Here is a 26812-nt window from a genome sequence, read left to right as displayed (position 1 = left end):
TGCTGTTACCACAGGAGAAATAGATACATCTGTCAAAGAAAATGCTAAATCTAAAATATTCCTGACGATAACCATCCAGGGAATCCAGGACACTATGAAAACACCAAACCTAAAAATAAAAGGAATAGAAGAAGGAGAAGAATCCCAGCTCAAAGGCCCAGAAAATAGGTTTTTTCCTTTTTAAATTAATTTTTATTTAAATTAAAAACAATCTTATTTTACACACCAATCCTAGTTCCCTCTCCCTCCCATCCTGCCACTCCCCCCCACCCCCCATCTCATCCCCCATTCACACCTCAGGGAGGGTGAGGCCTCCCATGGGGGATCCTTAAAGTCTGTGGCATCATTTGGGGCAGGGCCTAGGCCCTCCCCCGTGTTTCTAGGCTAAGAGTGTATCCCTCCCAAAGCCCATTCGTATACTAGGGATAAATACTGGTTCCACAGACAGACGCCCCATAGACTACACAAGCTCCCCAACTGACACCCAAGTTCAGGGGGCCTGGTTTGGTCTTATGCTGGTTCTCCGGCTGTCAGACTGGGGTCCGTGAGCTCCCACTTGCTCAGGTCAGCTGTTTCTGTGGGTTTACCCAGTATGGTCTTGACCACTTTGTTCATCACTCCTCCCTCTCTACAACTTTAAGAAAATTATAGGTGAAAAATTTCCCAACCTAAAGAAGCTGACATAACACCAAATAGATTAAACCAGAAAAGAAAGTCCCCTAGTCACAGAATAAAACATAAAATGCACAGAACAAAGAAAGAAAATTAAAAGCTGCAAGGGGAAAAGGCCAGGTAGCATATAAATGCAGACCTATTAGAAATATACTCATATTCTCAACAGAGACACTAAAACCCAGAAAGGCCTTAACAGATGTCTTGCAGACTCTAAGAGACCACAGATGCCAACCCAGACTACTATACCCAGAAAAATTTGCAATCAGCATAGATACTCCATGACAAAGTCAAATTTAAACACTATCCATTAATCCAGTCAGACAGTGGGTACCCAATGGAAAACTCTAACCCAAGGAGAATAACTATACCCATGAAAATACAGAAAATAAATAATCTCACATCATAAAATCCAAAAGAAGTGAAACACAAACACACACAGACAAAACCCACAATAATAAAATAACAGTAATTAACAATCATTATCATTAATACCAACCAATATCAATGGATTCAATTTCCCAATAAAAAGACACAAGCTAACAGAATGGATGCAAAAATAAGATCTAGTCTTTTGCTGCATACAAGAAACACATCTGAAGATTAAAAAATAGACATTATCTCAGAGTAAATGGCTGGTAAAAAATTGTTCAAGCAAATGTACCCAAGAAGCAAGCTACTGTAGCTACTCCAGTATCTAACAGCATGGACTTCCAACCAAAACTAATCAAAAGAAATGGGGATAGTACACTTCATACTTATCAAATGAAAACCACCAAGATGACATTTCAATATACAACATCCTACCCTTAATGCAGGAGCATCCATGTTTATAAAATAAACATTACCAAAGGCTTAAACACATCAACCCTGACATATTAATAATGGGAGACTTCAATAGCTCACTGTCACCAACTGGACAAGTTACCCAGACAAAAACTAAACAGAAATACTGGAGCTAATAGATGTTATAAAACAAAGGGACCTAACAGGTATCTATAGAACATTTCATCAAAACACAAAAGAATAGACCTTCTTCTCAGTACTCCACAGAACTTTCCATGAAATTAACAACATTCTTGGTAACAGCAAATTCCAAGAGACACAACAAAATTGAAATAACCCCCTGTAATCTATCAAACCACTATAGATTAAAGCTGGATTTCAACAACAGAAACATCAGAAAGCTTACAAACTGATGAAAAGTTAACAACTCCCTACTGAATGACTACGGGGTAAAGGCAGAAATAAAGACTTGTTCAACATCCTTAGCTATGAAGGAAATACAAAAACGACTATGAGATACCATCTCACACTTGTCAGAGTGGCTAGGATCAAAAATGCTAATTATTGTGGATTATGACAGGCTGTTAGATGGGCTAGAGGTTAGGCAAGAAAGCCAAACTGAGAATGCCAGGGAGGAGAAGGGCAGAGTCAAGAGTTGTCAGTCAGATTCAGGGAAAACAAGATGAGAATGCCATGCTGAGAAAAGGTACCAAGGCCATGTGTCTAAACATAGATAAGAATTATGGATTAATTTAAATGTAAGATCTGCTTAGTAATTAGTCTGAGCTACAAGCATGAATAAGTAATATTAAGCCTCTGAGTCAATTATTTAGGAAGCAGCTGCTGGGTATTGGGAATTGCTAGTGGGACAGAAACTTATTTCCACCAACAGCTTATGACAGCCTATGTTGGAGAGGATGTGGAGAAAGGGGAACACTGCTCCACTGCTGGTGGGGGTGCCAACTCATACAGCCACTTTGGAAATCAGTATGTCAGTTTCTCAGAACATTAGGACTTCATATACCTCAAGACACAGTGATACCACTCTTGGGCATATATCCAAAGGATGCACGCTCTTACCACAAGGACACTTGCTCAACTATGTTCATAGCAGCATTGTTCATAATAGCCAGAAACTGGAAACAACCTAGATGCCCCTCAACCAAAGGACGGATAAAGAAAATGTGGTACATCTACACTTTTCTTCATGTCATTGAATAAAACAATGACATCTTGAAATTTGCAGGCAAGCTTTGTCAGGACATAACATATATCACAACATTTCTCCTTTTTTGTTTAAAAAAGAGAAGGTTATACCTAACATAGAAAAGCCATATACAATAAGTGTAATAAATATATACAAATATATTCAGACAATAATTACATTAACAATGTCTAGTCCATTAGCACTTATTAAATTCAGAGAAAAAAAAACATCATCTATCCTCTCCTGGTGAGTTCAAAGTATTGTACCTAATTCACTTTCTATTCTTATATTGCCAAACCAAAGCTGCATTTTTATGTTCCTTAATATTATACACTTTACACCCCTTTAGTGAGTTTCTTTTCTGAATTTGGTAACAGGAAAACTATAACTATCTAGTCTCCAACATTTTTCCTTGTTACCAAATTCAGAAAAGAAACTCACAAAAGAGGGGCAAAGTATATAAGATTGAGAGACAGAAAAGGATGGTTTGGGGTTGCTAAAAGACTTAAAAAATAATATGATAGATAGTGGAGTATTTTCTCTGAATTTCTCAAATTCAACTAGGAACACATTGGCTACACACTAGGGGGCTTCCAATGATCCTAACATAGCTCTGACTATGAGAATCCATCTCATGGTGGACAGGAATCTGAGATAGGAATTCTAAGAAATATTATCTTAGGGGAGACTCACGGCACTCAGAGCTCACCCTTCCCTCTAAATCTCTTCACAGTGAAACTTCCCAATCTTAAACATTCCCACAGAAATCATGACAGAATTATGACCAAGGGTGGCTGCTTTGGGAGAGTTTCATTGAAACTCATTTTTCAGGATGGATAGGAGCAATGTGAGTGGAGCTGGGACCAGTGACCTTGCCCTCAGGGGCAAACACATGATTGCATCCTTAGGAAGGATGAGGTCATAGTGAGTAAGGATTCACCAGTGACAGTGTGACTGCATGACATTTATTCTACCTGGGTAAACATTCAAAAATTTCAAAGATCGTATTTGTGGCTACAACATGTATTTTTCCTAATGGAAGAGTAGAGATTGTGGCTGAATCCAAACCATGATATTAGTGGTGCAGAAGTAGGCACAAGTTAGACTTTGTTGAGCAGGAAGCCAGGAGTTCTTTGCTTCCACATCCTCAGTTCTTCCTGGATCAAGGTTGGCCTCAGCATCTCTTTGTGCCATAAAACATCTAACTAAGCAAAGGCCCCAGCTGAATCATAGGTCTTCCTTGCCCTGCTCCACAGAAAGCCCAAGTTTACTATCAAATCTCTTTATGTAACTACTGAGAGCATTTGTAAGTTTCATAGAGCAAGGGAAAGAAAAACACTTCTTATCAAACAATAGGCACCCATGAAAGCCATCATCCATATGATACCAGCTGACAGGGAACTCCTAGTCTTCCAAGTGCTTCTTGTAGAGCAGGACATCATCACGGAGATTGTCATGCTCACAGCTCACCAGAAATGTCTTAGGAAGCTGAGCAATGATCTTCTAGAAGAGGTGAAATTTCTGCACTCCAAGTATGTTTGGTTTCTAGATAGGTGGCCTCATTAAAAGGCCCAAGAATTTCAGGTTGTGAATCCTGGCTCTAGTATCTTCTGGGGATGTTGTCATAGCTGAGCCATTTCCTGTAGTTCTTCCACTTGTCCAGAGGTATGGCAGAACCTGTCAACATGGCATCTTTCCAACAGAGGTCAATGGCTAGGTTTTTACATAAACACATAACATGAAGTCTCTGATAAGGAATGGCACATTTTTGCTCTGCTGATGTGATGGTAACTGAAAATTGGTGAAATTCACTAGTGGATAAATTAGTATTTGAGCCTGGATCTAGGGTGCATGCATGACAGTGGCTACAGCCCAACTTCCAATACTCTCTTCACAGAGAACTACTAGGGATGGGTCCACCCCAAAGGATTTTAGGTTCTTCAGGAAGCAGATGGACGCATTCAGGCAATCACTGGCAAGAACTGGGTGATGGTAGCCAGGAAGCTTGCAGTACCTGAGGAGGAGTAAAGAGGAAAAACTGTGAGCCTCTTTACAACGGGGTCACTGGAGGCCATTTCAATCATCGTCCTCTACTCTCAAAAGGGACCAAACCTGACTCTATTCCCACAGTGATCCTAACAAGCAAACATGGAAACACGCACTTTCCTTCATGGACCTGAGGGTCCTTGAGCATGAGGGAGGCCAGGACGGTCCATCATCACCCACACTTGCTTCCCATAGACGAGCACACCCTGCACAGAATCCACCAAGTTCCATCATGGTGTCTTGGAAAACAGAGCAATCAGCAAAGATGCAGAAAAAGCCTCTGGAACTCTTCTGTTCCACCTCTTCCTCGATTCACCTTTCCCTGATGTGCTGGGCACACAGTGAACATTGTGAAAACCACCCCTAAACACACTTTTACTCGACACTAATGTTAGTATTAAGGCATTCATTTTAATGTTTATTTTCCTGTGACTAAGCAGAAGTGTTAGGACATTAGGCAGTTGGACTCCTTAATGGGGACCTCTTAAGCACCTCCATGAGCCTGATTTGAGAAAATGACTGTTAGTTAAGCAGGCAGCTACTTATAACAACACTGGTTACTTTGAACACCATACAAACATTGAAGAAGCTGCACAATAATTGTGAGCACTTGCCACTTAAAACACAGCCCTAGCTCTTGAAGTTGCAGCCACAGCCAAAAGTGTTTAAACTACTTTGAAATAGACTTTCCATGCAATGTGAGGCCAAAGAACAGAAAATTTCCCAGGTCATCTTCCTAGCAGCAGGACTCTGGCCTAGTACAGAAGGAGCAATATAACACTTCTAATAAACACAATTGTATATGAAGTTCTGTTGACACTGGAATATGCTCTGTTTTCTGATTAGATTAGCAAGCTGCTGTGTTAACTTTGTGAGCCAGCTGGAATGCATCGCCCTATGCTGGCCACAGTCTAGGTTTGCAACATTTGACCCAATAAACAGCCTCTAACCAGAGGTTATTTCCTACTTGCTTTTGTAGACCAAACTGAGCAGTTGACTGGAAAGAAGCAGTGGCTGCAAGAGCAGATGGAAGAAGCTGAACCATGGCAGTGGCGGAGCCACAAGGACCACTGATGGTTTCATAATAAGGATGACTGGCACCGGGAAGAAGTGAGAAGCCTTGAGAAGGGCGGTAACAGAGTCCCGGGAACCATTCACTGGCCGTTACAGGAGCAGAGTTGAAGCCTCAGCAAGGGCAGTGATGGGGAGCAGAGAAGCAGAGAGGAAAAAAGAAGTCAAATCCAACAGCACAGAGACAGTAAGGGAGGCGGGCGCTATACTATCCATAGAGAAGCAAGAGCAGGAGAAATAGCAACTGTAGTTTCAAAATGCAAAGGGGTTAGGAACTCATGTCAGGAACTACGAATAAGCTACTGTCAAGGCCTTTGGAATTCTGAACTCTTAGACCAACAACAGGAGGTACACCTACAAAACACCCGAGGTCAGGGGTCCTTTCCATGATCTAAAGTCACCCAGCCCATTCCTAAGCATGTTGTCATAGCTGAGCCATTTCCTGTATTTCTTCCACTTGTCCAGAGGTATGGCAGAACCTGTCAACATGGCATCTTTCCAACAGAGGTCAATGACCAGGTATTTACACATACACATAAACATGAAGTCTCTGGTAAGTAATGGCACATTTTTGTTCTGCTGATGTGATGGTAACTGAAAATTGATGAAATTTACTAGTGGACAAATCAGGATTTGAGCGTTGATATGGGGTAGACTGGGAATGCAGGTTAAGGCCTGAGTGACAATGGCCACAGCCCAACTTCCAATACTCTCTCCACAGAGAACAACCTGGGATGGGTCCACCCCAAAGGATTCCAGGTTCTTCAGGAAATAGATGGAAGCATTCTGGCAATCATTGATAAGGACAGGGTGATGGTAGCCAGGAAGCTTGCAGTACCTAAGGAGCAAAGAGGAAAAACTGTGAGCCTCTTTACAACAGGGTCACTGGAGGCCATTTCAATCATCGTCCTCTACTCTCAAAAGGGACCAAACCTGACTCCATCCCCTGAGGGATCCTAACAAGCAAACATGGAAACACGCACTTTTCTTCATCGACCTGAGGGCCCTTGAGGATGAGGGAGGCCAGGACGGTCCATCGTCACCCACACTGTGCTTCCCATAGACGAGCACACCCTGCACAGAATCCACCAAGTTCCATCATGGTGTCTTGGAAAACAGAGCAACCAGCTCTGTTCCACCTTTCCCTGATGTGCTGGGCACACAGTGAACATTGTGAAAATCACACTTTAAGTCACCATCTATGTTAGTAATAATGCGTTCATTCTAATGTTTATTTTCCTGTGACCAACAGCAGTGCTAGGACATTAGGCAGTTGGACTCTGATAGGGAATGTACTGTGTATGTTTATCTTATTGATTGTTAAATAAAATACTGTTTGGCCAATAAGACAGCAAGTTAGACTGGACTAGGAGTCAAAGAGGATTCTGGGAAGTGTAGTAGAGAAGTGCTGATCCAGGCAGGAAGCAACATAGCAAGGAGACTCATATTTAAGTGAAGGAGAAACAGGAAGCGTCCCTCTTTAACCCTCTGCTCCTGCTCCAGTGGCACAATGTGATCCACCGGCAAGGAGGGACGCCAATAAGGCCTCCGATAAGGTAAGTCTTATAAAATATAGAGGTTTATGATAGTTAAGACTGAGCTAACAGATGAGAATCCTAGTCATTGGCCAAGCAGCATTGTACCTAATACAAGTTTCTGTGTATTCATTTGGGCCTAACTTGGGTTGGCGGCTGACATAAAGCTCACACCTGGCGATGGGGCTCAGGCAGATTTTGGCAGAAAGATTTATTGTAACAGGACTCATTTCTGCTTTGACAATGATGATGACTGTTCCTTGGAAGAACTCAGAAGCCTGAAGAACAGTAGTATCATAGGCCCAGGGACTGTCCAGTGGCCGTGCAAGAGCAGAGATGAATCCTCAGGCATGACAGTGAGAGGAAGCAGAGAAGCTGTGCTGACAGAAGAAGCCCAATCCAGCAGTAGACAGACAGTAAGGGAGGCAGAGGCAGCAGTGGCCACAGCAGGAGACACAAAAGGAGAAGGAGCAACTGGAGCTTTAAAGGACCAAGGACTCCACACCCTCCCTGTCAGGAACTGTGAATAAGGGATTGTCAAGGCCTGGGGAATTGTGACCTGCTCGACCATGTCAGGAGTTGTATATTAAAAAACTAACAAACAAGCAAGAACACCCCATGTCTGGGCCCCCTTTCTGTGGTCTAATGCTATCCAGATGGTTCCCATAAATACCCTACCATATAGGAGTCACCAGTTGTCTCAGGCCACTCACCCCACCATCAGCACCACCGAGTCTGTCTCACTGGCCAAGAGGCTGCACAGGCTTTGGTAACGGTCTGCAAGAGAAGACCCAGTGTTAACGCAGTGACAAGAGCCAAACACTTTCCACCACAGCTCTGAGACAGCAGCTACCTCAGTGGACCCAGAGAGTAAATCTTCTCTCTGAAGTCAGAGAAGTTCAGAGGCTGCAGCAGGTAAAGGGCAGGAAGAGACAAGCGACAAGATTGGAGAGGACACCCAGGGTTGTGAGAGGTGTGATGAAGCAGGGGCAGGCTCTGAGTGCATTTGGGGACCCTTCTTCTGGGAAGATGAAAGGTGGAGACAGGACACTGTGTTTTGGGTTCAGCAGTGCAGGGGAGGAAGTGAACGGATTCTCTCCACCATGTGTCAGCCAAGCTGAGAGGAGTGCATGCATTTGAGAGTGTTGTGAGAAGGCAGAAATGGCCAGAGCCATGAGTGGAGAGCAAAGGAAGGAATCATATCCAGTTCCAGGACAGCCCTACTCTGACACGCGGCTCCTATCTAGACTCAGACCACATAGAATATATTGCTATATAAGCTAAAACCCACTGCCTGTGGTGAGCTCTGAGGTCTCTGCCCATCCTCTCTTTAAGAGGCTCCAACTTCTTCCTCCACTGACTCCCTCCTGACAAATCCTCATGAGACCATGTGCCTGATCCCACCTTTGATGAAAACCTTCCCCCTCCCCTCGAATGCCAGCTCCTCACCCAGGCTTCCAGTAAGTGCACCTCCTCCATGATAGAAGATGATGCCTCGCCGGGGTTGGGAAGACGCTTTCTTGGGCTTCAGCAGCCTCACAGGGATTGTCCCAAAATGCAAGTCAGTCACCAACACGTTAGGATCCTTATTTATCGGCATTAGGCCTTCGATAAACTGTAAAAACAAGGGCATGGCGCAAATCCTCAGTTTCTCTAGTATGTTCCCCTGCAGTAGGTGAAGGGTGGAAAGTGAGGCGTAAGAGACAGTGGCGGGTGAGTGGCTGCTGAAGCCACTTAGCACTGCTCAGGTGTGTTCACCATTCCTCACCTGCTTTCTCCACATGCAAAGGGGTCATGGGGACAGAACTCACTGTGCACTCTCTTCATATAGGGGCCTGTTGGAAATTTTCTTCCCACGAGGTCCTGAATGCTGCTGCTGCTGTGATTGGAGTGTTGGCCTCCCTGCATCCAAACTCCATTGCCAGTGAAATCCCATTGCCAGTGTGAAGAGGTCGGCATTTCAAGTGGAGATGATGTGGTACCCTCTTGAGTAACTTAAGTCCTTTATGAGGTGACTGTTATAAGTATCTTCATAACAGACTTCTGAGGAGGGAGATCACCAGGTTTTTCTGTCCTGTGAGCATAGGCGTCTCTTTCCTTTTCTACTAACAGGTGACATAAGATGGCCTATTGCTGGGACCACTGCTCTAGGGCTTCCCAAACTACAAGAATGGGTACGGCCATTCCTCCTTGCTCTGGGTTATATCAAACTGCTTGGTGTGGTCACAGCAAGCCAATAGAGTTGGAAAAAAATGGACAGGGACCCCATGAAGGAACCTCAATATGAGAACACCAGATAATTGAGACAATAGATAGCATATTCGTTTATACTATTAGACCTTGCTAATGCACATTTTGTACTGTTGCTTTGGACTCTGGATCTCAAGGCCAATTTGTATTTTCTTGAAACCACCAACAGTTTACCTTGAGAATCATACCCCAAGGTATCTTCATACCACCCAGGTACCATCTAGGAATATGCTTTATTACCATATCATATTCAGTAAAAACACATCTTTGGATAGATAACAGATCACTAATCTGCTAGTGTTCTATAAATTTAGAATTAACCTAAACGGAATATAGGACCAGCTCAAGAACAGAGGATGGAGGATGAGAATCTATCCAACAGGGTAAAATAACCAGGCATATCAATAAAATTCTTGGGAGTGCTATGGTCCAATAAGACATGTATGACAAAGTAATTTAGAAAATCCGACAATGCCCAGTGTCTGCAAATGCAAAGGAGGTGTGGGTATTGTTAGACTCCTGAGATGTTAGCAAATTCTCACACCCCACCTTGCCCAAGTTGCCTGCCCACTGTACAGCTTGGTAAAGAGAGTGACCATATGAAACTCATAAGAAAAGTTGCAAGGGACTTTTAATGATGTTACGATCTTCTTTTTTCTGAAGGCTTAGATCACTCTAGGTCAGGGTAATGAGCTGTATGCACTTCTACCCCAGTGGGGACAACAGATGTGGATGGGGCATTAAATGAGTCAACTTGAGCCAAGAGAGACTAGTAAGTACCCTTCATAGAACCTGTGTGTTTCAGGGAAGGATGAACATATGTCTGGGTGGCACCACAAAATGCCAGAATTTCCATGTAAGAAAGGAACAATCAATGCCACTATCCAGCATCTCCCACTACACAGTGGTAAAGGTGGGCACTCACAGAGAATTGATGGTGCCAAGAGTAGCCGTTTCACAGACTCATGAGGCAAACAGGAGGGAATACACTCAGGACCAATGACACGTCCACCACCATACAGTCCCACTGGGTCTGGGTTACTATTTAACAGATTATTAAAACAAGAGTTAAAGACATAAGGACAGAGGCAACCTGCAGGGGTGAAAAGGGCACCTCCAGAGGCCATCGTTTGTTAAATGAAAACCACAGGTGCCAGAGAGAGGTTTCCTCCCTACAAGTTGTTGGCCAGAGAGACATCTGAGGCCCCATCAAACATAAAGGCTCTTGCCTCTGCAGTTTGTAAGACTATTGCTAGAGACACCATGTGGTCTGGTTACAGTACAGGGAGAAATAAACCTGGGACAGAGGTGAAAGTTTTCTTTTTACTGGCTGTCTTTCATAGTGCCCGAAGGTGCTGTGTGCACTGCTGGAAGAAAACTGTAACAGGATGCCCTGCTCAGCTTTGGTCCCTGCATGCTATTGTACCAAATGCCAAGCAAGGTGTACATGATTGTGCAATGGTAACATGACCTTTGTGGGACAATCAACAGCTTCCCATTGCATGTGATGCCCACTACATATTAGAGACTTCACGTCTGGTACTGTAAGCCAAGACAAAATCCGGTGTCTGGGGAGGCCATAGCTACCAGAGGGAAGCCCCGATAGTGTTTGCTGAATGTGTACGATGTGCTTAGCAAACTGCCTTCTGAACATTTGTGCATAAGCCCAGCAACCACTGCTGCTGTTGCCCTCAGAATTCCTTTTCAGTGGATGTTGTATCTCAGAGGAGCAACAACCACCAATGACTCTCCTAAGAGCAAGTGACTACTGATGTGGTTGGCACAGGGCTCTCTGAGCAGAGGTGCAGAATGGAGGTTCTCAGGCCTGTTAATCAGCAAAAGGCCCCAAAGGACTTGAATATCTGAGACCAGAGGCCACATTCTTGAGAAAGACACCCTCCAGCTCCATATCATACTGCTGGCTGCTTCTTCCTCAGAGGCCATCACTGCACTGCCCAGACTCCCTTGGAAGCCATTGAAGACACTAATGTAATTGTGAAATTACTTAGACATTTCCCTTCCACTGAGCAAGAAGTCTATGGGGAGAATAACCCCATACATACCATTGCACTGCTACTGTCCACATCTACAATAAATAATCAATTATTGTTCAAGAATTTTGAATAATGCTAAGGCATGTGTGAAACTTTCAAAGAATGAATAAATATTCTTTGGTTTTGTTGTTGAGGTCACAAGGCAAGGCTAAGCTTCTCATTTGGGAACATACAATATTTTCAGGCTGTTTTTTCTCCTACATAAACATCTTCTCTCTCCTTTTTCTGTTTTGGGTCATGTGAACATCAACCACTTGGTTCTCTTCATGCTTACTATTCTCATAGGCAGTATGGCTGGGATATCCTTCCTGGAGAGATCAGGCAGGGTCTCCCACATAGAACACACCCAACAGCACACTCTGTATCCACTGTGAGCATATGTAGCAAGCAAGCATCAGCAGATGCTTAGCTTAGGGACCATTGTGAAAGTAAGACAGTAATGTTAGTGTGATCCACACGTTTCTGTGCCTTGGGGATCCAAGGCCCTAATAAGTAGTTTCAAAAGCCCAAATTAGCATGCGACCCTTGAACTTGGTTATTTTTCTAAAGTAGTCCATGGTTTGTGGTGTGAAAACTCCACAGGAAATGCATATATATTTCTACACTTTTCAGACCCTATGAAGCCTTAACAAAAGGTCACAAAGTGTTTTCACCATCATGGCCATTAAGAAGCCATTATTTCATTTCAGACAAGGATGCTGAGGCACAGGGAACTTAGCCAAGAGCTCTTGACCCAGTGCACACACAGCAGCAATCCCTGGCTGTACACTTGTTAACTTTCACCTCTGCACCTCCTCCCCAGCTAACCTTTGCAGTAATCACTGTGCGATATCGGCAACTACCAGGTTTCCAATCATAATATGAACATCAAAGGCTCATTCAAGTTGCCTACTTCTCATATGGAGCCCAACAACCCTTCACACTTCCACTGTACCTGTCATCATGAGCCAATCTCTGTCCCCAATTTCCAGTCCAGAAAGTCAGCACAGAGAAACACTGTCCATGCACCAGTACTTAATGGCTGGTTGAATCCATTACATTAGTGTCATCAAACAGGGCCTGACCTATTCAGGACAAAGCCCAGTAAAATAATCTCTGGCCTCCGGGTCTCAAGAGCTTGTAAAGAATCACTTGGACATAGAAACATGGAAAAAGTGGAGAGAGGCAGTGTCTGGGTGTGGTTTGGGATCTATCAGGCTTTAAGGGGTAGCACCTGTGTCTGAAATTATTTTCACAGTCTTCAGAAAATAGCTTCATACACAAGAAGAGTGGTACAACCTATAATTTCATGGGAGTAAGGGATGGTCAGTTTAATTACAAGGCAGTCTAGTCTACACTGTGGTATCCTTTCTCAACAAGAAAGAAAAGAAACAGAAAGTGGAAGAGAAAAGAAGGGAGGGAGGGAGGGAGGGAGGGACGGAGGGAGGGAAGAAAGGAAGGGGGAAAGAGAAAAACAAGAGAAAAGGGGAAGGAGAGAGTTGGGAGACAAGAGAATCCCCCACTCAGTCTTTTTTTTTCCATTTTTTTATTTGAATTAGAAACAAGATTGTTTTACATGTCAATCCCAGTTCCTTCTCCCTCCTCTCCTCACCTACCACCCCCCCAACTAAAACCCTACCTATCCCGTATCCTTTCTGCTCCCCAGGGAGGGTGAGGCCTTCCATTGGGGGGGGGGTCTTCAGGGTCTGTCATAGCCTTTCGGATAGGGCCTAGGCCCACTCCTGTGTGTCTCGGCTCAGGGAGTATCCCTCCATGTGGAATGGGCTCCCAAAGTCCACACCTATGCTAGGGATAAGTACTGATCTACTACAAGAGGCCTCATGGATTTCCGAGGTCTCCTCACTGACACCCAGGTACCTGGGGTCTGGATCAGTCCCATGCTAGTTTTCCAACTATCAGTCTGGGGACCAAGAGCTCCCTGTTGTTCAGGTCAGCTGTTTCTGTGGGTTTCACCAGCCTGGACTGGACCCCTTTGTTCATCACTCGTCCTTCTCTGCAACTGGATTCCAGTTCAGTTCAGTGATTAGCTGCCCCACTCAGTCTTTTGGGAACCTAGAGAAAGAAGAGAGAGAAGTGAAAGGAGAATGGTAAGGTTCAAAGAACACCCAAAACCCATGTCAAAGCCTAAGAAAAACTTCAGCAATGTTAGCAGCTACCGCGCAGTGCAATGCATAACCCTGAACTTGGCCCAGATGCTTCAAGGTGGATGGAATTTCTGCAGTGAGAAAGTGCTGTATAGCGAGCGACCCATACAAAGACTCGAGTAAGAATGAGGGCAGCCCTGCTAGCAGCAGCAGCCACAGGACAGCCATGACCCAGATGCTGTTGCCTGGGGACCTGACTTCAGAACATCTGTGAAGGGAACCTGATCCTGTTTCACATGCTGCTGCCCCCACCTTCTTCAAGGGTATGCCTGGCAGAGTGAACTGACCTGTATTCCAGAACTGCACAGAAGCCAATGAGAGGCAGAGTAATCTGTTCCAAAAGTGTGTGGGGGGGGGATGAAAAATCTCTCCTATGCTCCAAGGAGAAAGGGAGAATGGGGCTTCCAGGGAACTCAAGTTCAGACTCTCACTATCATCCCAGCAACTATGGGTATCTCACAAGGTTTCACAGGCCTAAAGGCCTGACACTTCATCTGTATGAGTGACATGCAGTTCCTTCACAAAAGAGCACAGGGTTAAATGAACAAGGCACTTCTCATCACAACCCTGTGCTTTACTACCCTTCAATGTTTATGGACACAACACAGGATGCAGAGATCTGAGGAGACTCTTCTCATTACAGTCATCAGTCAACGGTCAGGAAATGATCAGCAGGTAAATTAAAGCACCTGTCAACAAGATTGACAACCTGAGTTTGATCCCAAGACTCACATAGTACAAGGAGAGAGTTGAAATCCCCATGTTGTCCTCTGACCTCCACACATGTGCTGTGGTAAGCAAATACACACACAGACACAGACACAGACACAGACACACACACACACACACACACACACACACACACACACTGAAACACACATGAATAAGTTTACTTTTTAAGTAAAACCATGACAACCAGCATCAGGGCTGGCAGGATGGCTCAGCAGGCCGATGCCCTTGCCACACAAGCCTGGTGAACTCAGATCAATCCTCAGGATCCACAGTAAAAAGTCAGATGCCACAGTTTATGTCTGCACTGCCAACAGTCCTACTGTGCAATGGGAGACAGAGACAGGAGACCACGGCCTTCACAGCAATGGGAGGAACAACAAGAACGAGCCTGCCCTGACACAAGGTGAGAGTCAGCTCTGGAAAGAAGCCTTTGATCTCCACATGCACATGCAACACAGCATTGCTCACTCTCACATACATGTGTCACATGTGCAAGTGACTAATTTTTAAAAGAGAAACAGGTTCCCTTGCTGCCTTTGAGAATCACTTCATTGACCAGTATCTTCAGTGAGGGAGATGAAAGCTATTTCAGAGAAAACGGAGCTAGGAAACAAAACTGCAGTGCTTATTCTAAAAAAAAAAATAGATTTTTAAAGAACAACTGTTCATAAGATGTGAAGAAGGACACTTCTTAATTAAGGCAACAGTCCATCAATAGAAAATTATAATTCAGCCGGGTGTTGGTGGCGCACACCTTTAATCCCAGCACTCGGGAGGCAGACGTAGGCGGATCTCTGTGAGTTCAAGACCAACCTGGTCTACAAGAGCTAGTTTCAGGGCAGCCTCCAAAGCCACAGAGAAACCCTGTCTCAAAAAAATCCAAAAAAAAAAAAAAACAAAAAAAAGAAAATTATAATTCTAATTTATGTGACCCAAGTTCAGGTGGCCCTAATTTCATAGAAACAATACCAGTATATATAAAGCCTCAGATTAACCACATTACTGTAATAGTGGGTGATTTTAATGTTCTACACTGAACAATAGATAAGTCTTCTAGATCAACAACAAATACAGAAACATCAGGGCTAGATGACATCTTAGATCAAATGGATACAACTGGTATCTAGAGAACTTTTACCCAAGCATTTTGGAATAAAAAATTCTCCACTTCCTCTGAAGTAGAACTTATGTTAGGACACAAAGCAAATCTCAATGAGAAGAAAATGAAGAAATTGATCAGATTCTATCTGACCAGAACTAAATAAAGGTAGATATCAATGGCAAGAACAACTAGAAAAAGCATACAAATTCTTGATGACTAAACAACTCAGCACAGAATAGTGAATAGGATAATAATTTCTTCAGTAGGAAATAAAACCTTCCTAGAATTGAATGAAAATGAAAGTACAGCTTATGAAAAGAATTCAAACTGCTCTGGAATTAGGCTAGAAATTGGGAAATGGAAATTCATAAAGGTTTTAAAATTCTATACATCAAATCCCAGCTCTCCCCCTTCCCTGCCCCCCCCAACTAACACTCTATCTATCCCATACCCTTTCTGCTCCCCAGGGAGGGTGAGGCCTTCCATAGGGGGTCTTCAGAGTCTGTCATATCCTTTGGGATAGGACCTAGACCCAACCCCGTGTGTCTAGGCTGAGGGAGTATTCCTCTATGTGAAATGGGCTCCCAAAGTCCATTCCTAAGCTTGGGATAAGTACTGATCTACTACAGGAGGCCCCATAGATTTCCAAGGTCTCCTCACTGACACCCACATTCATGGGGTCTGGATCAGTCCCATACTGGTTTCCCAGCTATTGGTCTGGGGACCAAGGGAGAGAGAACTGGAATTCACATGTAAAACAATCTTGTTTCTAATTCAAATTTTTAAAAAAATGGAGAAAAAAAAATCTCCAAATAGTCACACAGGAAAAAAATTCTATACAGCAAAAGAAATGCTAATTTTATTGAAGAGACAACCTAAAGAACAGAAATCTTGGAAAACATTTGAATGATAACTCATATCCAGAATATGCAAAGAACTAAAAAAAAACTACACAAGAAACAAATATAGAGAAATATGTTATCTGCCCTCAGGACACTCCAGTACCCTTGGTTCTCAACCCAAAGTCTCAACCCACTGCCACCCCTTACCATGGCATTGCCACCTCTGCTGCCAGGAGCCCACTGCATAATGGGCAGATACTCTCTGCTCAGGTGCAGGCCATGCCAGTCATAACAACATGTGCAGGTCACATCACTCAGAAGAACATCTGCAGAGCAATCTAGTCAGAAGAACAGGTGCAGGCCACACAAGCCAAAAAAACATACCACACCAGCCAGGACAGATAAACAGACTCAGGCAGAGACTCACTGGTAGACCAGAGGTCATGCCAGCCACCAAACTCCAGCCCTCAACTCAGGCAGAAATTCCCTGTTGGACTAGAAACCACACCCATACCAACCTCCAGAACTCCAGAGAGGTGGCCCCCATGAACCACATCCACTGCTCAGTGCCACCCCACCCACACTGTCCCCAATCCCCACCACACCTCATCATTGTGTCCTAACCCCCAACCCTGAGGGGACCCCCCAGCTGGAACAAAGGCTATGCTTGCCACCAGAAGTCCAGCCCCCAACTTAGACAAAGACTTCCTGCTGGACCAACTTCTATAAATTTAAGCCAAAAGACCAAAGCCCAATGAGGAAACAGAAATCAAAGAACAAAACACCCATCTAACGAAGACAAACTCAGAAGTTGAAATTCTAATCCATATTCATCCCACACCCAGATGCCTAGATGCCAGTATAAGAACACACTGCAGCAACACCTGAATATCCCAGCACAGCTGAAGCATCAGAAAATGTACTTGAAAATAACTTTATGAAGATAATAGAGGTTCTTAAAAAGGAAATAAACCTCTCAAAGAGAGCCAGAGATGTGTATAAACAAAAAAATTGGAGGAAATGAATAAATCTCTTAAATCAAGTCAAGAAAATAAAACAATAGTTGAAGGAAATGAATAAAACTGATCAAAACCTGAAAATGGAAACAGAAATAATCAAGAAAACACAAAGTGAGGTAATTCTGAACGTGAAAAGTCTAGGTAAGTGACCAGGAACTACATCACAAGAGATGGAAGAGAGAATTTCAGGCATTGAAGATACCATAGAAGCAATAGATACATCTGTCAAAGAAAATGTTAAATCTAAAATATTCCTGACACAAAACATCCAGGGAATCTGGGACACTATGAAAACCTAAGAATAATGGGAAGAGAAGAAGGAGAAGAATCCCAACTAAAAGGCCCAGAAAATAGTTTCTAACAAAATCATAGAAGAAAAATGTCCTAACCTAAAGAAAAACATGCCTATAAAGATACAAGTACTGGACAGAATCAAATAGATTGGACCAAAAAAGAAAGTTCCCTAACCACATGATGGGGCAAGTCCTTCTGAATGCCGTGACTATATGTTTCTCTTATTGGTTGGTGAATAAATGCTGATTGGTCATTATCCAGGCAGGAAGTATAGGTGGGGCTACCAGACAAGGAGAATCTGGGAAAAGCAAAGAAGGCATAGACAGAGGGAGACAACATGTAGCCACCAAAGGAGTAATATACCGGAATATTACCGGTAAGCCACAGCCTCATGGAAATGCAGTTTATTAGAAAATGGGATAATAATTATGAGAGAGCTATCCAATAAGAAGCCTGAGCCATTGGCCAAACAATTGATGGTTAATATTGTTATTCTTTTGTTTAGAAAGACTAGAAATGCTGAGACATGAGACATAAGACTATAAGTTTATTATAAGGCCCGGCAGAATGGGGAGACTAAGAAGAGGAACAGGGGTAAATGGCTGACCGCCATGGACGGTCGCCATAGAGAGACAGAGCAAGAGCATAGGTGGGAGACAGAGTAAAGAGAAAGCAGAGACAAAGCAGAGCTGGGAAACAGAGAGAGGGAACAGAGAGCATAAATGGGCAGGGGCTTGTCTTTTAAAGGGGTCCTCTGCACCTGCATGCAGACTTAGTTCCCATGGAACCTTGGGCTGACCAGGGTACTGCCTGTTCCACCAGGTAACAGGGGCAGGCCAGCATAATGCCTGAACCTTTCATTCCCACCTCTACTTATTATTAAAAAAAGGTGGGGTGTTTAGACATAGCAGGTTAAGGAATAAGGGCGTCGAATTCTCAAGACTGCTTCCTGCTGATGTGGGGGGCGTTGACCATCTTTGGGGGACCCAAGAAGGTTGGGGTGCTGCCATGTCCTGGGGTAGCTGGTTGTTTCATTGCAGTCCAGGCTGTATGGAACTTCCTGGAGCCTCTTAGACCTGGCAAGATGTTGACAGAGCAGAGGACAAGGTTAAGTTTAGAAAAAAATTTTTTCTTAGGTCCTGTCACTTGAGGGGAAGATTGTAAGATGAGGGAGGGGTTCCCGAGGAGTCCTAACATGAGGGAAGGGAGTCCTGGGACCAGGGAAAGATTGAATAACTGGAGTGAATCTGACCTGTTTGTTTGGATCCAATTCAGCTCCCTGGAACTTACAAGAGTCCTTAGAGTTTGTGGAAACATAAGTATTAGACACATTAGCAGCATATTTATGTTAGAAGTAACTTGGCTAAAAGCATTACCATTTTAAAACAGACAGATTTTTTTTTAGGACAATGAAAAGCATCTTAATCTTGACTTTGTAGTTATGATCCTATAGTGGTATTGGTGAACTTTATTATGAACAGTAGCATGAGAAATAGAGAAGTCAGGAACATATTTTATTCTTTTTAATGTCTCAACTTATTTTATCATCACTTAAGCCTTTATATCCTCAGGCCTTCGTAACTACATTCTCAGACCTTCATACATCTTAGACTTTCCTTTCTTTACATAGATAAACCCTAAAATACCTGTTACTGGAATCTGTTTTGCTTTAAGCCGGCAAGACTACCAGTCGTCAAAAGCATCAGAGTTCTTGAGAAGGATAAGATTTTACCTGAATCAATGATTAAAGAATAACAGAGACTTGCCAGCAGGCTGCATGGACAGCCATCCCCAAGGTCCTCCATCCATAGTAGTGGGCTGCAGGACACCTGCCTTCTTGCTGATAACTTGTGACCTGTGGATTACAGACTTTGGGAAGACTCGCCTACCATTGGCCCAAGCAACGCTGGGAAAGTCGATTCCGTTGTCCTCTTGTCCAAGGTCTGGAATACTTTGTAGTAGTTGAGGTGAAGGGCAGGGTTGCTCAGTGACAAGCGTTGTCACTGACTCGAGATGAAGCTTCTTCAGTGCCCATCAGTCTTCTCGGAGGAAATGGGGTGGGGCCAGCAGCTGGCCTATCTCTCTGTTATAAAAAGCTTTTTAACAAAACATTTTAAATGCCATATTCTCTAGATCTCTGAGCATTTGAGGGCTGTCATCTGTTTAGTATCTCAGCAGTTAAAACTTTGCCTTTAGTTAGAGAAAAATGCCTTTTTGTAATAAAAGCTGTACCTTTGTAAACGGCTTACAGGATAGACTGAGTGGTATAAATATTTTGTTAGTTTGAAATAGACCTTTATGATTTTCATCATTTAAAGATATATGAGTTAAATTTAAGTTGTATAGACTTAGCTTATATTTTAAGTATAGTTAAATTAGACCTTTATGACTTTAAATGTTTACCATCATTTTAAGATACATAGTCATTTAGAAATATGAGACTTAGTATACTCATAGAGAGACAGAGCGAGAGCATAGGTGGGAGACAGAGTAGAGAGAAAGCAGAGACAAAGCAGAGAGGGACAACAGAGAGAGGGAACAGAGAGTGTAAATGGGCAGGGACTTGCCTTTTAAAGGGGTCCTCTGCACCTGCGTGCAGACTTAGTTCCCATGGAACCTTGGGCTGACCGGGGTACTGCCTGTTCCACCAGGTAACAGGGGCAGGCCAGCATAATGCCTGAACCTTTCAAATATAAGCCTCAGTGTATTTATTTGGAGCTAAACAGCTGTAGGACTGAGGAGGACAGGAACTCCATCTACAGCCAACTAATAATCAAAACACTAAATATGCAGAACAAATAAAGAAAATGAAAAGCTGCCAGGGGATAAGGCCAATGTCTCAACAGAGACACTGAAAGGCAGAAAAGCTTGGACAGATGCATTGCCAACTAAGAGACTCTAAGAGACAGTAGATGCCAACCCAGACTACTATACACAAAAAAAACTTGCAATCAACATACACAGACTTCACAGATTCCGGTAGGAGGCTTACAGCAGGCAGAGAAGTACTTGCTAAAAAGGTTCTGAAGACCAATGAATCAGTTCACATATGTATCATCCTTCTCATAGCACTTTATCCTTCAAGACATGTCTCTCCCAAAAAGTTCTCTCTCAAAAGCTCTCATTAAGATTCTTCCTTAAAAGTTCTCTCTAACAATTTCCCTCCTCTATAAGCTCTCTCTTAAAGTTCTCTTTCAAAAGTTCTCCTTAAAATTCTCCCAGAGTTCTTTCTAAAAGTTCATTCTAAAAATTATCTAAAATTTCCTTCTAAAAAGTCTCCAAAAGTTTCTTTTTATCCCTCAAGGCCTCTAGTTTTTATATCCACTGGCACATTCAACAACTCTCAGACAATAGGACATGGTTATCTCTCAGAGCCAGCAAGACTGATAAGATCTTGAGAAAAGCAGGCTCCTCATGTCTTAGGTGTGAGACATGACTTGCAAAAAGTCCTGGCAAACTTAAGTCTCAAAGGAGAGACATGACTTGTAAAATGTGCTGTTAACTGATTAAAGGGAACTTCTCAGTGCTATATCAAAGGGAAAAACTAAGGCTACATAGTGTGAGACCCAGGGTGCAGTTCTTACTGCCAATGTCCTGGTGAGAAGGAATTTTCTTTCTCTGGGGCCTTTTTGAGAATATAAAGCACCCAGTATATACTCTATATACAGCCAAATTCATAGTAACAAATATTCTGGAGTTGATACTTAGAATATTAATTGCTACTTCTGTAATAAATGATAAAGGCTCCCAGTAGGTGGAAAAAACAAGGTGTTTCATTATAAAGTCAAATTTAAACAGTATCTGTCCACTAGTCCAGCCAGACAGGGCTAACTACATCCATGAAAACACAGGAAATAAATAATCTCACACCAGAAAAACCAAAGGAGGGGGAAGACACACACACACACACACACACACACACACACACACACACACACACACAAAGTAATAAAATAACAAGAATTAACAATCTTCATTCATTAACACGATCCAATATCAATGGATTCAATTCCCCAACAAAAAAGACACAGGCTAGCAGAATGGATGCAAAAACAAGATCCAGCCTTCTGCTGCATACAAGAAAAACACCTCAACATCAAAGATTTACATTACCTCAGAGATAATGGCTGGTAAAAGATTCTCCAAGCATATGGACCCAAGAAGCGGGCTGGTATAGCTATTCTAATGTCTAGCAAAATAGACTTCTAACAAAAATTAATCAGCAGAGATAGGGATAGGATGCTTCATACTCATCAAAGGAAAAATCCACCAGGATGATTTTTCTTTTTTTTTTAAAGGAAAAACTTTAATTGGGCTGCTTACAGTTAAGTTCAGAGGTTGAGTTCTTTATCATCATGGCGAGACATGGCGGCATGCAGGCAGAAATGGTGCTGGAGCAGTAGCTGAGATTTCTACATCTTATGGATGAAATAGGAAGTTGTCTAATACACTGGGCATGATTTGAGCATATATGAGACTTCAGAGTCTACTTTAACAGTGACACACTTCCTCCAACAAGGCCATACCTACACCAACAAAGCCATACCTCCTAATAGTGTCATTCTCTATGGCCTTAGGGGGGCCAGTTACATTCAAATTACCACATTCTATTTCTTGGCCCCATAAACTCGTAACCATATCATAATGCAAAATGCATTTAGTGTAACTTCAAAGTCCCCATAGTCTCAACAATGTTTTAAAGTCCAAAATTCAAAATCTCTTCTGAGATTCATGTAATCTCTTAACTCTAATCCCCTATAAAATCAAAATTAAAAAAGCTAATAACATACGTCTAACATATAATGGCACAGGATACACTTTACCATTTCAAAACATAGGGAAGGGAGCACAGTGAGGAAATACTGTACCAAAGTAAGACCGAAAACTATCTGGGCAAATTCTAAATGCCATGATTCCATGTTTGATGTCAAAACACTCTTTTTTATTTTTAAATTAGAAACAAGCTTCTTTTACATGTCAATCAAAGTTCCCTCTCACTCCCCTTCTCCCCCGACCCCCCCCACCTATCCCAACCCCTATCTGCTCCCCAAGGAGGGTGAGGCCTTTCATGGGGGATCTTAAAAGTCTGTCATATCATTTGGAGCAGGACCTAGACCCTCTCCCATGTGTCTAGGCTGAGGGAGTATCCCTCTATGTGAAGTGGGATCCCAAATTTCAGGATGATATTTCAAGTCTTAACATCTATGCCCCAAACACAAAGGCATTCATGTTTGTAAAAGAAACATTATTAAAGCTTAAACATATCGACCTTGACACACTGACCTCAATAATGGGAGATGCCAATAGCTCATTCCCACAATCCAGCCAAACCTAAAGAGAAATATTGGAGCTAACAGGCTTTATGAACTGAATGTACATACATAACAGATATCTACAGAACATGTTACCCAAACACAAAAGAATATGCACTCTTATCAGCACCACACAGAACTTTCTACAAAATTGAACATATACTTTGTCACAGAGCAACATTCAAAACATACAAGAAAATTGAAACAACCCTCGTATCCTATCAAACAACCACAGATTAGAGCTGGATTTCAACAACAACAGAAATAACACAAAGCCTATAAACTCATGGAAACTGAACAACTGTCTACTGAATGACTACTGGGCCAAGACAGAAATAAAGATATTAAAGACATCCTTAGAATTCAATGAAAATGAATGCACAACATATCAAACTTATGGGACACTATGAAAAAGCTGCTAAGAGGGAAGCTTATAGCACTTACTTCCTACATAAAGAAATTGGAGAGATCTCATAATAGCAGCTTAATAGCACACATGAAAGCTCTAGAATAAAAAAGAAGCAAACACACAAGAGGAGTATATGGAGTCAGGCAGTGGTGGCGCACCCCTTTAATCCTAGCACTTGGGAGGTAGAGGCAGGCGAATCTTTGGGAGTTCGAGACCACTCTGGTCTACAAGAGTATATGACAGGAAATAAACTGGGAACTAAAGTCAATAAAATAGAAACAAAAAGAAAAAGAAAAAGAAAAAGAGTTGGTTCTTTGAGTCAGTCAACAAGATAAATGCATCCTTATCTAAACTAAAAGACACACAGAGACTATCAAACTAACAAAATCAGAAACAAAAAGAGATACATAACAGTAGATACTGAGAAAATCCAAATAATCATTAGGTCATACTTTAAAAGCCTGTAGTCCATTTTCTGACATCCTCTTCAATTTCTTTCTTTAGGAACTTGAAATTCTTGTCATGAAAGTCTTTTACTTTTTTGGTTAGTGTTACCCAAGATATTTTATATTTGTGGCTATTGTAAAGGATGATGTTTCTGTTTCCTTTCTCAGCCACTTTATCATTTGTATATAGAAAGACTACTGATTCTTTTAGTTATTCTTGTATCCCATCACATTACTGAAGGTGTTCATCATCTGTAGGTAATCCCAGGTAGAGTTTTTTGGGTCACTTGTGTATATTATCATATCATCTGCAAAAAGTGATAGCTTGGCTTCTTCCTTCCCAATTTTCATACCCTCAATATCCTTTTCTTGTCTTATGCTCTAGCTAGAACTTTGAGTACTATACTGAATAGACAAGGAAAGAGTGAACAGCCTTGTCTTGTTCCAGATTTTAATGGAATCACTTTGAGTTTCTCTCCATTTATTTTGATGTTGGTTGTTAACTTGCTGATTAGTTCCTTTATTATGGTTAGGTAAATTCCTTGTAATCCTGATCTCTCCAAGACCTTCATCATGAAGGGGTGTTGGATTTTATTGAAGGCTTTTTCACAATCTAATAAGATGATCATTTTTTTTCTTTCAGTTTGTTTATATGGTGTACTACATTGAAAGATTTCGATATGTTGAACCAACCCTGCATCTCTGAGATGAAACCTACTTGGTCATGGTGGATGATGTTTTTGATGTGTTCTTGGATTCAGTTTACTAGTATTTTCTTGAGTATTTTGCATCAATGTTCATGAGGGAGTTTGGTCTGTAGTTCTCTTTCTTTGTTGCATCTTTGTGTGATTTGAGTATCAGGGTTACTGTATATGGAAATATCTCCCATGCTTTTGGTAGGTAGTATCAACATAATAAAATGGCAATCCTACCAAAATCAATCTACAGATTCAGTGCAATCCCATCAAAATCCCAACACAATTCTTCACAGACCTTGAAAGAACAATACTCAAGTTCATACGGAAAAACAAAACAAAACAAAAAACAAACAGAATAGTTAAAACAATCCTATATAATAAAGGAACTTCCAGAGGCATCACCATCCCTAACCTCAAACTCTACTATAGAGCTATAGTAATAAGAACATCTAGGTATTGGCATAAAACAGACAGGTGTATTAATGGAAACAAATCAATCAAAGACCCTGATATCAATCCACACACCTACAAAAGCCTGATTTTTACGAAGAAGCCAAAATGGCACAATGGAAAAAGAAAAACTTCTTTAACAAATGGTGCTGGCACAACTGGATGTTAACATGTGGAAGATTGCAAACAGATCCATATCTATTGCCATGCACAAAACTCAAATCGAAACAGATCAAGAACCTCAGCATAAATCCACCTACATTGAACCTGATAGAAGAGAAAATGGGAAGTAGCCTGGAATGCATTGACACAGGAGACCACTTCTTAAATATAACCCCAGCAGCACAGATACTGAAAGCAACAATCAACAAATGGGACCTCATAAAACTGAAAAGCTTATGTAAGACAAAGGACACTGTCAATAAGACAAAACAACAGCCTACATAATGGCAAAAAGATATTCACCAACCCCACATATGACAGAGGGATGATCTTCAAACTTCATAAAGAACTCAAAAATCTAGACATCAAAATACAAAATAACCCAATTGAAAAATGGAATACACAGCTAAACAGAGAATTCTTCCCAGAAGAATCTCAAATGGCCAAAAGACATTTAAGGAAGTGCTCAGCATCCTTAATCATCGGGGAAATGCAAATCAAAATGACCCTGAGATACATCTTTCACCTGTCAGAATGGCTAAGATCAAAAATACTGAGGACAGCTTATGTTGGAGAGCATGTGGAATCAGAGGAACACTCCACCCTGCTAGTGGGAGTGCAAAATTGTTTAGCCATTTCAGAAATCAGCACAGGAGTTTCTAAGAAAATTGGGAATCAGTCTACCTCAAGATCACTCTTGGGCATTTACCCAAGGGATGCTCAGTCATACCACAAGGACATTTGCTCAATAATGTTCATAGAAACATTATTCGTAATAGTCAGAACATAGATGTGTGGAGTTTCTTGTCCCGCCAGGTCCCACTGCCCTTCTCAGCCCCAAATAAACACATGGATGCTATATTAATTATAAAACTGTTGGCCGGTGGCTAGGGCTTCTTATTGGCTATCTCTGTCTTAATTATTAATCCATTTCTATTAATCTATATATTTCTACATGGTCTTGGCTTACCGGAGAAGGGTCCAGACCTGCTATTCCTTTGGCGGATACATAGTGACTCTTTCTGGTGCTTCTCTGCCTATCTTGCCCAGAATTCTCATCACCTAGCCCCGCCTATCTTCCTGCCTCTATCAGCCAAACAGTGTTTCTATTCATCAGCCAATAACAGAAACATATATACAGAAGGACAACCCACATCACATAGGAACATCCCAGATACTCCTCAACTAAAGACTGGATAAGGAAAATGTGGTACATTTACACGATGGAGTAGTACTCAGTTGTATAAAAGAAAAAACTGATGAAATTTTCAAGCAAATGGATGGAAGTAGAAAAATAACATACTGAGTGCTGTATCTCAGACTCAGAAACACAAACATGGTATGTATTCACTCATAAGTGGATACTAGATGGAAAGCAAAGGATAACCAGACTATACTAAAATCCATAGCTCCAGAAAAACTAGATAGCAAGGACACTAAGAGAGACACATGGATCACCCTGGGAAGGGAAATTAGATGAGATCTATTGGGAGAACTGGGGGTGGGGATGAGAACAGCTGAGAGGGGATGAGAACAGGAAGGAATGAGGTGGCCAAGGCTGGGAGGGATGCAATGGAAGAA

At 42.2% G+C, this 26812-nt stretch overlaps 1 protein-coding gene across 1 annotated transcript; it reads right to left on the bottom strand.

The window, feature by feature from the left end:
- Nucleotides 1-3892: 3892 nt before the first annotated feature.
- LOC100761046 (arylacetamide deacetylase-like 4) lies at nt 3893-13933 on the bottom strand. The gene is given in 6 exon segments (XM_027398142.1): nt 3893-4163; nt 4165-4342; nt 6262-6620; nt 8031-8094; nt 8767-8983; nt 13757-13933. Coding segments are annotated over 6 exon segments (1266 nt in total).
- Nucleotides 13934-26812: the final 12879 nt, after the last annotated feature.

Source organism: Cricetulus griseus, chromosome 2 (assembly GCF_003668045.3).
Source record: "Cricetulus griseus strain 17A/GY chromosome 2, alternate assembly CriGri-PICRH-1.0, whole genome shotgun sequence".
Lineage (NCBI taxonomy): Eukaryota > Metazoa > Chordata > Mammalia > Rodentia > Cricetidae > Cricetulus > Cricetulus griseus.
The sequence above is the reverse complement of the archived record's forward strand: the minus strand, read 5'-3'. Positions and strand labels throughout refer to the sequence as shown.